Raw genomic sequence first — 12834 nt, 5'->3', positions numbered from 1 at the left:
GCCCACCGCCCTTCCAGGCTTCCCTGCCAGCGCCCGTTGTCATGGCAGCAAGGGGGCACGAATGACGTGCGGCGGCGTTTCCGGGAAGATGGCGGCGGTGGAAGTGGCTACGGAGCTGGCAACTGGGGTGACGGCCTTCGAGCCAAAGGCGAAGGATGCAGAAGAGGAAGAGGAGGAGGAGGAGTCGCTGCCACCGTGCGAGGCAGTGCGCTGGGCCCCAGTGGGGGCGGTGGCCGAGGCCGGGCCTGGGGCGGCCGCCTTCTCGGAGGTGACGGCAGCCGAGGACCCTGGAGCGGCTCCGGGCTCTCCTCCGGACGCGACCGTCCGCACGCTGCGGCGACTGCAAGCCGAGCGGCGGCAGCTGGACTCGGCCCTGCTCGCGCTGTCCTCGCACTTCGCGCAGGTGCAGTTCCGCCTGCGCCAGGTAGTGCGCGGGGCGCCGGCGGAGCAGCAGCGTCTCCTGCGCGAGCTCGAAGACTTCGCCTTCCGCGGCTGTCCTCACGTCCTGGGTTACGAGGGGCTGGAAGACCCCTGCGGCGGCGGCGACGAAGGCGATGGGCTTCCGGGGGACCGGCCACGATTGCGGGGCGAGGACCAGGTGAGCGTCTGGGGCTGTGTCCGACCGAGGATGGGGCAGGTAGGGCATATGTGGGTGGTGATGCAGACGCGACCGAGGCAGAAGGGGTGAGGAGCGAGCTAGCTGGATGGATTATAGGTACGTGAATGCAAGATACAGACACTGGAGACAGGAAGATGCAGAAAGATACACGGCGAGCACTGAAAAGGAGTGGTAATGGGAGCAGTGCTTCCTCCGTCGTCTACCTTGCCCACGCCTTAAGGTACTTGAGTGTGTATGTGTGTCACACGCTCTACCATAAGATTTGTCTCCAGCCTGTGCAAAACGGGAGAGGTGGCAAGTGACTTGGAATCCATGGAAATTTAAATTTAACGCCCCCCCTCCCGGGCTTTTTTGGCATGTACATAGGCTGTACTGTTTATGCTGTCCTAGCTCAGTGAGAGGTTTGGTAAATAGACACCGCCTCTTGGAACTGGAAGGAAACACACCTCCTGATTAAAAGGAATTCCTAGCAATGTCTTCAAACTGCGCTGCCATCCTGCTTAATAACGGGGTTCTCTGAATGGAGCCTCTGGCTGACGAGTGCATTCTTCAGTACACTGAAGAAGCAATGAAGTTCTGTAAACCAAAACAAGGGAAGGTTCCTTACAAACTCAGCACCTCTGGAAGCTAGGAGTGTGGAGGCAAGCTGCCTTTCTCTTTCATAGTCTGCAGATTACAGTCCACATATGACTTTCTTCTTGCTGAAAGTGGCTTTTGCCAGGAAAACTTATCGGTAGCTGGCATTGACTTGTTAATCTGAACTGTTTCCAGCCCCTTCTTTCTCATACTCATATCTCTGTGCCCAAGGAGCAGTCAGCTGTTAGGTCACCGGACTTACAAAGTTAGGAGTTCGAGGCCACCCTGGTCTATAAAGTGAGTTCCAGGACACTCACCAAAGCTACACAGAGAAACCCTGTCTGGGGGAAAAAAGAAAGTTAGAATAGATAGAATTGCTTGTAGCCAGGCCCAGTTCAGTAGTGAACAACATGAGAGGTTCTATGCAGACATGATATTTTGTTTTGTTTTTTCGAGACAAGGTTTCTCTGTGTAGCCCTGACTGTTCTAGAACTTGCTCTGTAGACCAGGCTACCCTCTAACTCAGAGATCTGTTTAACTCTACCTCCCAAGTGCTGGGATTAAGGCATGCACCACTACTGGCATGCTTTTTTAAGGCAGGGTCGCTAGCTAAAGCTATCTTTGAACTTGCTATAGAATAATCTTGTGGTATTTTGTTTTAAATATATGTGAGTGGTGAGTGTGTGTGCAGGAGCACAGTGCTGGTGTAACAGCCTGTGTGTGTGTGTGTGTGTGTGTGTGTGTAGGAGCACAGTGCTGGTGTAACAGCCCATGTGTGTGTGCAGGAGCACAGTGCTGGTGTAACAGCCCGTGTGTGTGTGCAGGAGCACAGTGCTGGTGTAACAGCCCGTATGTGTGTGCAGGAGCACAGTGCTGGTGTAACAGCCCGTGTGTGCAGGTCTGAGGACAACTTGCAAGGGTTAGCTCTCTCTCCTTGGAATGTGAGATCTGGAAATCTCACAGGGCATCCGGCTCAGTGTTCCTTACCTTGAATTTCTCATCTTTCTGCCTCCACCTCTGAATACTGAGATTACAGGCATGGGGACCATACCAAGTTATCCAGTGCTTGGCTCTGAACCCAGCATCTAGTGCATGTTAGGCAGGCACTCCACCAATGTAGCTATATCCCAAGCTCTCCAAATTACCTTAAACTTTATCTCAGTTTATACTGGAAGTTAAATCCATTATTTCCTGCATTACCCCAGAACGTATTGTTCTCTCTGTTAAATTTGTTTGCTCAGCTCCAGCAAATATGCTGTAACTACGACAGCAAGTGTCAGACTTTGGCAGATGTAGTCATGGAAACAAATCATCAGGATTTATAGCTGGTTTCTTTCTTCCTTGACTTCACAAAGGCATGACAAAGATGAACTATTTCTTCATTTCTTTTTTATTTAGCTGATTAGATAACATCCTCCAGCCAGAGTTCATTATTTGGAATTTGTTACTGTGTATCCAATTTACTCCAAAAACATATAAGAAATATGTACTGAGGGCTAGAGAGATGGCTCAGCAGTTAAGAGCACTGACTGCTCTTGCAGATAACCCAGGTTTGATTCCCAGCAACAACGTAACAGCCCACAGCTGTCTATAAATTCTATTCCAAAGGATTAGACTCCCTCCTCTGACCTCTGTGGACACCAGGCACTCACATGGTTCACAGACATGCATGTGGGCAAAACATCCATAAACATAAAATAAAATTTAAAAAACATTTTTTTTTAAGAAAGAAAGGAAATACGTACTGAGAATTCACCTCATATTGGGCACAGTTCTAGGTGTGTTGTTCTAGGTGTGTTGGGGTTGGAAGTCAAGGCCTTTGCCCATCAGGAGTTGACAGATTAGTAGAAGCAGGTCCTAAGCAAATACTGTAATGAGTAAGTGTACACAGAACAGAGGAAGAGTTGACTGTTCTGCCTGGAGACAGGCAGGGAAAGTGTTCTGCGGAGACCTAGTTACTGAGCTGGGAAAGAATGGGCTCTGAGAAAAAGCAGGAAGACTCAGGAAGGATCGGACATTGCTGTCATGTTCAGTAAAGCTAAAGAAAGGGGATTGCTTTTTAAGAAGTTGAACAAAAAGTTAATTCTCTGTTTTTCATCTGTTCTCTCTCATATCTTGCTTCTTGAGGGCTTGGTAAGTACCGCTTTAAGGTTGAGTTTAATACTGTGTAAATCCTAGTTTAAAATGCAGCTTTATGCCTACAAATGATTTACTGCCTCTGCTCCTTTGTTGTTTGTTTGTTTGTTTGGTTGATTGTTTTTTTTCAGTGATGGTTGTTAAGACAGAGTCTGTGTATGTAGTCCAGCCCAGCATGAAACTCACTGTACAGGTGTACACTGTCATGTCTGGCTTGCTTTCTTGTTTTGTTTAGGATTTGTACTCAGAAATGATGGAGACCCAGTATCTAAGAATATATTGTCAAGACTTGATCACTTTATGTAAAGGGCTTTTAAAAACTTAAAGACAGAAGCTACATGGTAACTGCCATGAAAAGGGGGTTGTCCTCAGAGAAACCTACCCCACGCATGCCCACACACCACACTGTTACCTCCTACCCCTGTGACTTGGCTTCTGCATATTTGTGCCTTAGGCACTTCATATCATTGTTTCTCCTTTTACAGAAATAGCTATAACTTTTCCAAGTAGCTTTGAAAGTTAAGAAAGCTGATTGATTTCTCTCTACATAAAACCTTTCTCTATACTCAGATTCCCAGGCTTTGATTTTTGAGATGGGGTCTCATGAAGCCCCGCCTAGCCTCAGACTAGCTATCTAGTTCATGCTGTGGGACAGTGGTCTTTTATCCTGTCACTTGTATTACTTTTAATAAAATGCTGATTGGCCAGTAGCCAGGCAGGAATTATAGATATAGGCAGGGCAACAGCAACCAGGCAGGAAATAGAGGGTGACAACAAGAATTATGGGAAGAGGAAAGTTTCAGTCTGCAGTTATCACCCAAACACAGAGGAAGCCAGATACAGAGCAAGCAAGATGTGACTGCCTCGCCGAAAAGGTACCACGCCACATGGCTAACACAGACAAGAATTATGGGCTAATAAAAGTTATAAGAGTTAATAAGAAGCCTGAGATAATAGGCCAATAAGTTTATAATAATGTAGACCTCTTTGTGTTTTCTTTGGGGCTGAATGACTGAAGGACCGGTGGGACAAAAACCTCACTCAACAAGTTCATGCTGGATTTGAATTTCTGATCCTTGAGTCTTCACAAGCCATCATACCAGGTTCACACACACACACACACCCCGGCTGTTTGCAAAATCGGTTAGCAAAGAGTTGTGAGCAGTTACACTGTGTTAACTGGCCATGAAGATGACAGCTTTAACTCCAGGAGGCCATCTTACCTAAGTTTTCTCCTCTGAGTATACCTTTGAAAAACAAGCCTATTAACAGAAGGCTTCCTTGTGTTTATATCCTGTTTCCAATGAAGGGTAATCACTTCTTAGAAAACACACATGTAGGACTATGACGGTACTCGTCTTTAATTCCAGCACTTGGGAAACAGGATGCAGATTGATCTTTGAGTTTGAGGCCAGCCAGGGCTCAAAAGAAGGAGAAAACACACACATAATTAATTGCTCTGGGTGAAGTATATTCTTACTGGTGAACTTGCTTTGTCAATTATCCTATCGACTCATTTGGGACCATTATATATTTTTCTGGTCATTATTGGCCTGAGAGTCTTAAAGTGCCTTTGATTTCTCTTTTCTGTGAAATAGACCCAAGTGTTTTTCTCTTCATAGAGTGAGCAGGAAAAACGAGAGCGTCTGGAAACCCAGAGGGAGAAGCAGAAAGAACTGATTCTGCAGCTCAAGACCCAGCTTGATGACCTGGAAACCTTTGCTTATCAGGAGGGCAGCTATGACTCCCTGCCGCAGTCCGTGGTCTTGGAAAGACAGCGGGTGAGCAGACCTCAGAGGCGACTGCAGCATTTCTTATGGCTAATGTATCCCTGCTGGTGGTATTCCAGCATAGTCCCCCATTGCATTTCTCTCATGGCCTTACCAAGAACCCCAGGTCCAAATCAGAGAGAAAGTTTACTGTTTCCTGGAACCTCTCTCTCTTTCTTATTCCCTTCCTTCCAAAGGTCCTTTACCATTTGTTTTCATCAATAGCACACACAATAGAAACACACATATTCACTTGGAAGCCTTTAGAGATAGCAAATATGAAGCTTTTGGGATTTTATTTCTTTTTATTTTATGTATAAGAGTGCTTTGCCTACATACACGTTTTTGTACCATGTGCATGAAGTGCCTGTGGAAGCCAGGAGGTGGCAGGCCCTCAGAAGTGGAGTCACAAAGGTTGTGAGCTGCTGTGTGGGTGCTGGGAACCCAACCCCAGTCCTCTGGAAGAGTGCTGGTACTCTTAACTGCTGACCCATCTCTCCAGCCCAAATATGACTCTGTTGGATCTTTAGCCACCTTGAATCATTCACCCTGTTCTAATGGGTGAAAGTTGTCTGACCTGATAAGTTCTCAGTGCATGAGAGGTACCATTGCTGATTGAAGGAATTGTGTGTTGTTTTGTTTTGTCGTTTGCTTGGTTGTTAGGTTGTTTGATTGGTTGGTTTTTCGAGACAGTGTTTCTCCGTGGGATTCGCTTTGTAGACCAGGCTGGCCTTGAACTCCCAGAGATCCACCTGCCTCTGCCTTCTGAATGCTGGAATTAAAGGTGTGCGCCACCACCACCCAGCTTGTTTTTTTGAGACAGTTCTCATATAGCATAGGCTGGCCTCTTAACATGCTGTATAGGCCACCACTGCCCAGCCTCATCTTTCTTTTTAAATTATTGTATAAGTGTGGGTGCAGACATGCCACAGCACAGTTCTCTCCTTCCACCTTTTTGTAGGTCCTGAGCATCTGACTGGGGTTACTAGGCTTATATATATAACAAGTGCTTTTATCTGCTGAACCATCTCTAAGGCCCTGTCCTAATCTTAATCAGCAAGCTATGCCACTTTCTCCTGAAGTCAAAGATGCATGCGGTTTTTATTTATGTTTGAGCATAGAAACCTGGCTGGCATTCTCCTCCCTAGGCCTCCTTGAGACCTGCAGAGGGTATACTCATTGCTGTGGTCTTGATAGGTGATCATCGATGAGTTAATAAAGAAACTGGACATGAATCTGAATGAGGACATCAGTTCCCTGTCAACCGAGGAACTTCGTCAGCGTGTGGATGCGGCCGTGGCTCAGATTGTCAACCCAGCTCGGGTAAAAGAACAGTTGGTTGAGCAACTGAAGACCCAGATCCGAGACCTGGAGATGTTCATCAGCTTCATCCAAGGTCAGAGGAGCATCTTGGGTGGAGGAAGCGGGAACAATGTGGTAGTTCTGTGTGGTCTGAGAACTCATCTGAAGGGGCCAGTGCCAGTTCTCATGTGTTTAAGAGAACTTCAGAGACTTGAAGTGGGTGTGGTGCTCCACGCCTTAAGTCTCAAGTGCAGAGAGACAGAGGCTGACAGATGTCTGAGTTAGAGACCAGCCTGTTAAATAGAATGAGTTCCAAGCTAGCCTGCATAACAAGGCCCCTTGTGTATGCCGCAGTAGAATGGAAAGAACATTGTCTAGAAGCTTGTCTTTCAGGCCCACTGCTGGCCTCGTGTCCCTGAGCAGATTCCTCCCCTCTTAGCTCACTCTCTTCACTGGGGATGACTCATTCTTCACTTGCTAAACTAATATTTACTGGGCTAACTATGCTGTACCAGGCATCTTTCACACAGTGAAACACAATTTATGAAGTTCTGGTCATAGAGTAGGCACGATTAACTGTTCCTTTTCCCTCTAAAAATCTTCTAGAAAGAGGGTAAGTAAGTGTCTTGGTTTTGTAACTTCTGATGACAGATGAAGTGGGAAGCCCCTTGCAGACAGGTGGACACTGTGAGTGCAAGGCCAGCGGGAGGACAGGAACCAGCTCCACCAGAACGGGCAGCAGCACACAGCCCCCAGGAGCCAGCAAAAGTAAGTACAGCCCCTAGAATGCACAGGCTACAGATGCCAAAAGTGGGAGGTAGAAGCAGGATTGGAAGTTGAAAGCCAATCTGGACTACACATCGAGATTCTGTCTGGCAAAAAGAAAGGACGGTGAGATTGGCTAGGCAGGCAATGGTGCTTGCTGCCAAGGCTGAGGACATGTGTTGGAGCTCCAGGATTATTACATGGTAGGAGAAATGATTCCTTCTGGTTGTTCTCTGACCTTATGAGCATTTACACATTTGCATGTATGTGCACACAGACAAAAGTTTAATGAATGAATGATTGCTTGGGTCTTAGAAAGAAATGGGGAAGAGGAAATAATGGTACACAGTGTCTTTGGAGCATGATAAAAATATTTTAATATGAATTGTGATGGTGTATGTACCATTCTTTTTTTTTTTTTTTTCTTTTTCTTTTTCTGAGACAGGGTTTCTCTGTGAAACAGTCCTGGCTGTCCTGAAACTCACTTTGTAGACCAAGCTGGCTTCAAACTCACAAAGATCTGCTTGCTTCTGCCTCCCAAGTGCTGGGATTAAAGGTGTGCACCACCACTGCCCAACTGTGTATGTACAGTTCTTAAGTATAATTTTTAAAAACAACCAGACCGGATTAGAGAGATGGCTCAGCGATTAAGAGCACTGACTGCCCTTCCAGAGGTCCTGAGTTCAATTCCCAGCAACTACATGGTGGCTCACAACCATCTGTAATGAGATCTGTTGCCCTCTTCTGGCATGCAAGCATACATGCAGACAGAACACTGTATATATAATAAATAAATAAGATCTTTAAAAAACAAACAAACAAACAAAACCAAAATAGCCAGGCAGTGGTGGGGCACACCTTTAATCCTAGCACTCAGGAGACAGAGGCAGGCGGATCTCTGTGAGTTCGAGGCCAGCCTGATCTACAAGAGCTAATTCCAGGACAGGCTCCAAAGCTACAGAGAAACCCTGTCTCAAAAAAAAAAAAAACAAAACAAAAAACCCAAAACAACCAGACCTGGGAGATGTAGTTAGTATATGCTTAACATGGATGGAGTAGTAGAATTTAGATTTAATCCTGAGCACCAAAAAGCGAAACAAAAAGAAGCCGAGAATGGTGGCATGTACTTGTAATACTACCACTGGAGAAACTGAGGCAGGAAGATAGAGCTTGAGGCCAATCATGACATGATGGTGCCAGCTATGGGGAGGCTGAGAGGTGATGACTGCCGTGGTAGCAAGATCCTGGGTGGAAAAAACCAGCCTCAGTTATATACTAGAAATAGATGTCTGCACAGCGTCTCAATTATAGTTAGTATCATCAGCCAAAAATAAGTCAGTCCAGCTACATCCCTGACTTCATGTGGCACCTGTGCTGTGGCTTAGAACAAAGCTTGTTCTCAGCTGTAATTTGTTGAATGTTCTGATCCCTTTCTAATGAATCACTGTTTTCTAAGCAGCAAAGGCAGAAGACGTGAAGAGAGTCCGGGAAACGGGGCTGCACCTGATGCGCCGAGCACTGGCTGTGCTCCAGATCTTCGCTGTTAGCCAGCTGGGCTGTGCCACAGGCCAGATCCCTCAAACCTTGTGGCAGAGGGGCCAGGCAGACAGAGACTACTCCCCCTTACTGAAAAGGCTGGAAGTGTCCGTAGAGAGAGTGAAGCAGCTGGCCTTGAGACATCAGCCACATGACCACGTCATTACTTCAGCCAACCTCCAGGACCTCTCTCTAGGAGGCAAGGATGAGCTGACCATGGCCGTGCGGAAGGAGCTGACCGTGGCTGTGCGGGACCTGCTGGCCCACGGGCTGTACGCCTCTTCCTCTGGGATGAGCCTTGTCATGGCCCCCATTGCCTGCTTGCTGCCAGCCTTCTCCTCAGCTCCTGAGACCATGCACCCCTGGGAGCTCTTTGTAAAGTACTATCATGCCAAGAATGGCCGTGCCTACGTGGAATCCCCGGCCCGGAAGCTCTCACAGTCCTTTGCCCTTCCTGTAATGGGTGGCAGTGCTGTGACCCCCAAGCAGAGCCTTCTGACAGCCATCCACCTGGTGCTGACAGAGCACGACCCTTTCAAGCGCAGTGCTGACTCGGAGCTGAAGGCGTTGGTGTGCATGGCGCTGAATGAGCAGCGCCTGGTGTCCTGGGTAAACCTCATCTGCAAATCAGGGTCCCTCATCGAGCCCCATTACCAGCCCTGGAGCTACATGGCCCATACAGGATTCGAGAGTGCCCTCAACTTGCTCAGCCGCCTCAGCAGCCTCAAGTTCAGCCTTCCTGTAGATCTGGCTGTGCGCCAGCTCAAGAACATCAAAGATGCCTTTTGATGAGAACCTTAGCCCCCCCTCCCCCATGCACACACCTTGCTCTGAAGAGATAGACGTCCTAGAGTTCTAGAGTACAAGCCGGGGAGTTAGACGAAGGGTAGAGACATTTTCCTTAAATCCTTTTTAGGTGGTCAGCCCAGTGGAGCCAAAGTCTGGTTTTCTCTTAGCAAAGTAGGAAGATGTGCCAGAGACTCACCAGAAATAGTGAGTGTCAGAGGCCCAAGAGATGGTTCGCCAGGTAAAGAGGCTTGCCGTCACACCTGGCAATCAATCTGAGTGATCCTGGGGACCCACATGGTACAAATTGTCTTCTTACCTCCACACATGAACTGTGGCACCTGTGTGTCCCTGCCCAAACACAAATTAATGTAATAAGAGAATCTAAAAAGCAGTGTCAGGGCTAGAGGTGTCGCTCAGTGGAACAGTAGGTGTGCAGTCAGGGCTGAGGGCGTTAAAGCAAGCAGAAAGTGCCCGCGGCCCCTAGCCCACCACAGTGCACCGTCCACTCTGTGGGAGCCTGCGTTAACAAACTCAGTTACCACACATAGCTAATGCCCAACTCACTGTAGCACGTCTGATTGTTAGAAAATGCAGGTTGGGCTCACCATTCTCTTCATGGCAGCAAGTCACTGTATGAGGGAGTTCTGGAAGACACTTGAGGCTCCTGCTAGTTAAGTTGGGAGCCTTCTTCAGAAGCAACTGTGAGAGCCCTAGGGCCAGAACTATAATTCCAGTCAGGGATTCGGATTCCCCTTTCTTCTAAGGGAGTTTTAACTGAGTGTGAGATGAGAACAGAGAGCTCCCTGCTGGGGTGCTCCTCCTACACAGACAGTGCTCCTCCCGGATGGCAGGTACTCTCTAGAGCCCCTCCAGGCTAACACAGTCTTCCGGAAGTGAGAGCATCCAACCAATCCTTGTCACAAGAACACATAGTACATAGGTGATGAGTGGCCCAGCCCCCTGGGTTGTGACGCGCCTGCTGGTACTGCTTGTCCAGAAGAACAGCTGATGGGGAAGTTTGATCTTGCAGTGTGCTCAGCAGCGGGGCCAGGAATTTCTACTATCTCCATACAGACCACACACACGCATCTGTCAAAGTGACCACTTGTCTTTCAGCTGCACTTTGTTCCTGTGGAGTACACTTCAATTTGTTTCAGTAACATGGCACTTAAGATGCATCACTGACACTTCACGGAAATCCATGGAGATTCCCTATGAAACACAATAGTGTTCGGGGCTTGGGATGCCGCTCCGTGGTAGAGTGCTTGCCTGGTGTGTCTGAGACCTTGTTTCTCAATCCTCAGCACCACTCCCCAGAAAAAAAAGAAAAAGATAATTGTAAAATATCTTAAATAATGATATATCTGTGATCAGTAATAAAATTACAGTATTTTGTGTAGCTTCTCTACAAAGCCCTCTGCTAAGTCTCTCTAGTGCTATCAGCCCATGAAATTAGGTCAGTGTTTCTTTAGGACCTGTCTATTTCCCTCTGCTCTGGATCGAGTTGGGATTTGGTGACAGTTTGGTCTGTATGTGTCCTGGTTCTGCCTGGTTTTATAGCAGCAACACTGCAGTGGGTGTTGTCACACATGCTGCTTCTGGAAATTGGCACTGTAAAGTCCACTCGGCAGGCTGTCAGTGTTCAGGGTGAGTGAGAGCTGGGGTGGGTATAGAGCATGAAATGAAATGAAAAGGAGCCATGGGGCTGGGCATGGTGGCACATGCCCATAAACCCAGCGTTCGGTAAAGGAAGAGCTCAGATTTGAAGCCAACCTAGGCCACGTAAACTTTCAAGAACACCACCAGAAAGAGTGTGATAGTTTAAAGCAGAGACAGGAATATTGCCACAAGCTTGAGGCTATCCTGGGACACATGAGACGTGAAGAAAAATAAAGGCCTGTGAGATGGGTCAGCAGGTAAAGGCACTTACCACCAAGTTTGATGGCTTCAGTTTTTTCCCTGGGTGGAAAGAACCAATTCATGCAAGTTGTCCTCTGACCGCCACACATGTGCCATGGCGTGTGCACACATACACATATACAAACTCATAAAGTAAATGTAACTTTTTAAAAGGGAGGAGCCGGCATAGTGTTTTACAAGTGTAGTCCCAGCACTGAGGAGGCAGGAGAATTGCCACAAGCTTTAGTTTGTTTGCATAGTGACTTCTAGGCCTGCCAAGGCTATGTAATGAAGCCTCTCTCAAAACAACCACAGAGAACAAAACAAACAACAAAAACCAGCCTGGTCTACACAGTCAGTTCCAGGGCGGCCAGGACCACACAAAACAAAAGCAAGGGTATATAATACACAATGACGGAAGGGTAATCTGTGCAGCATAGCATTCATAAAGATTTCTAAAGCGGCCAGACCTAGCAGCACGTGCCTTTAATTCCAAGACTAGGGAGGTGGAGTCAGGTAGCTAGATCTCAGAGTTCAAGGCCAGCCTGGTCTGCACAGTGAGTTCTAGGCCTGCCAGGGCTACACAGAGAGACCTTGTCTCCAAAACAAACAAATTCGAAGAAAAAAAAAACAATAAAACAGGTTTCAGGTTTCTAAAGTATTCTATACGCTGGTTTGTTTTGTTTTGTTTTTCAAGACAGGGTTTCTCTGTAGCTTTGGAACCTGTACTGAAACTAGCTCTTGTAGACCAGGCTGGCCTCAAACTCACAAAGATCCGCCTGCCTCTGCCTCCCGAGTGCTGGGATTAAAGGTGTGCGCCACCACCACCACCACAACTCTGGTTGATTTTGTTTGGTTTTACAGAAAGGCTCTCATGTAGCTAAGGCTGGCCTCAAACTTGCTATGTAGCTAAACATGAACTTGAAGTGATCCTCCTGCCTCCACTCTCTAGAGGTGAGATTACAAGCTGGAGAGATGGCTCAGCAATTAAGAAAGAGCACTGGCTACTCTTCCAGAAGTCCTGAGTTCAATTCCCAGCAACCAGGTGGTGGCTCACAGCCATCTCTAGTGGGATCTGATGTCCTCTTCTGGCATAAAGGTGAACATGCAGATAGAGCACTCATACATAAAATAAACAAATCGAAAAAAGAAAAATAATTGTGGTGCCATTCCCTCCAAACAAGTATTACTTAGTAATTAATTAATTAATTTGTTTTTTTGAGAAAGGGTCTCTCTGTAGCTTTGGAGCTTGTCGTAGAACCTGCACTGTAAACCAGGTTGGCTTTGAACTCACAGAGATCTACTGGCCTCTGCCTCCCAGTGCTGGGGTTAAAGGCGTGTGCCACCACCACCTGGCACAGTGGGTGCTCTTAACTGTAGCACTCCAGCCTTTGAGTTTTGGTTTTTGAGACAGGGTCTCTCTATGTTGTCCTAGACTTTGAT

General features: G+C 47.3%; 1 protein-coding gene across 2 annotated transcripts; it reads left to right on the top strand.

The window, feature by feature from the left end:
- Positions 1–46: 46 nt before the first annotated feature.
- On the top strand, positions 47–10904 carry Rundc1 (RUN domain containing 1). Of its 2 annotated transcripts, none has more exons than XM_048445725.3 (5): positions 47–598; positions 4954–5112; positions 6298–6496; positions 7054–7170; positions 8627–10904. In XM_048445725.3, exons 1-5 carry the CDS (start codon positions 62–64, stop codon positions 9490–9492), a joined length of 1878 nt encoding a protein of 625 aa, XP_048301682.3. In that variant the 5' UTR covers positions 47–61; the 3' UTR covers positions 9493–10904. The 2 variants fall into 2 exon arrangements, with proteins under 2 accessions (XP_048301682.3, XP_048301681.3); XM_048445724.3 differs by having other exon boundaries at positions 8624–10904.
- Positions 10905–12834: the final 1930 nt, after the last annotated feature.

The sequence above is a fragment of the Myodes glareolus genome, chromosome 9 (genome assembly GCF_982192425.1).
Source record: "Myodes glareolus chromosome 9, mMyoGla1.1, whole genome shotgun sequence".
Classification (NCBI taxonomy): domain Eukaryota; kingdom Metazoa; phylum Chordata; class Mammalia; order Rodentia; family Cricetidae; genus Myodes; species Myodes glareolus.
This window is presented reverse-complemented; position numbering and strand designations above follow the sequence as displayed.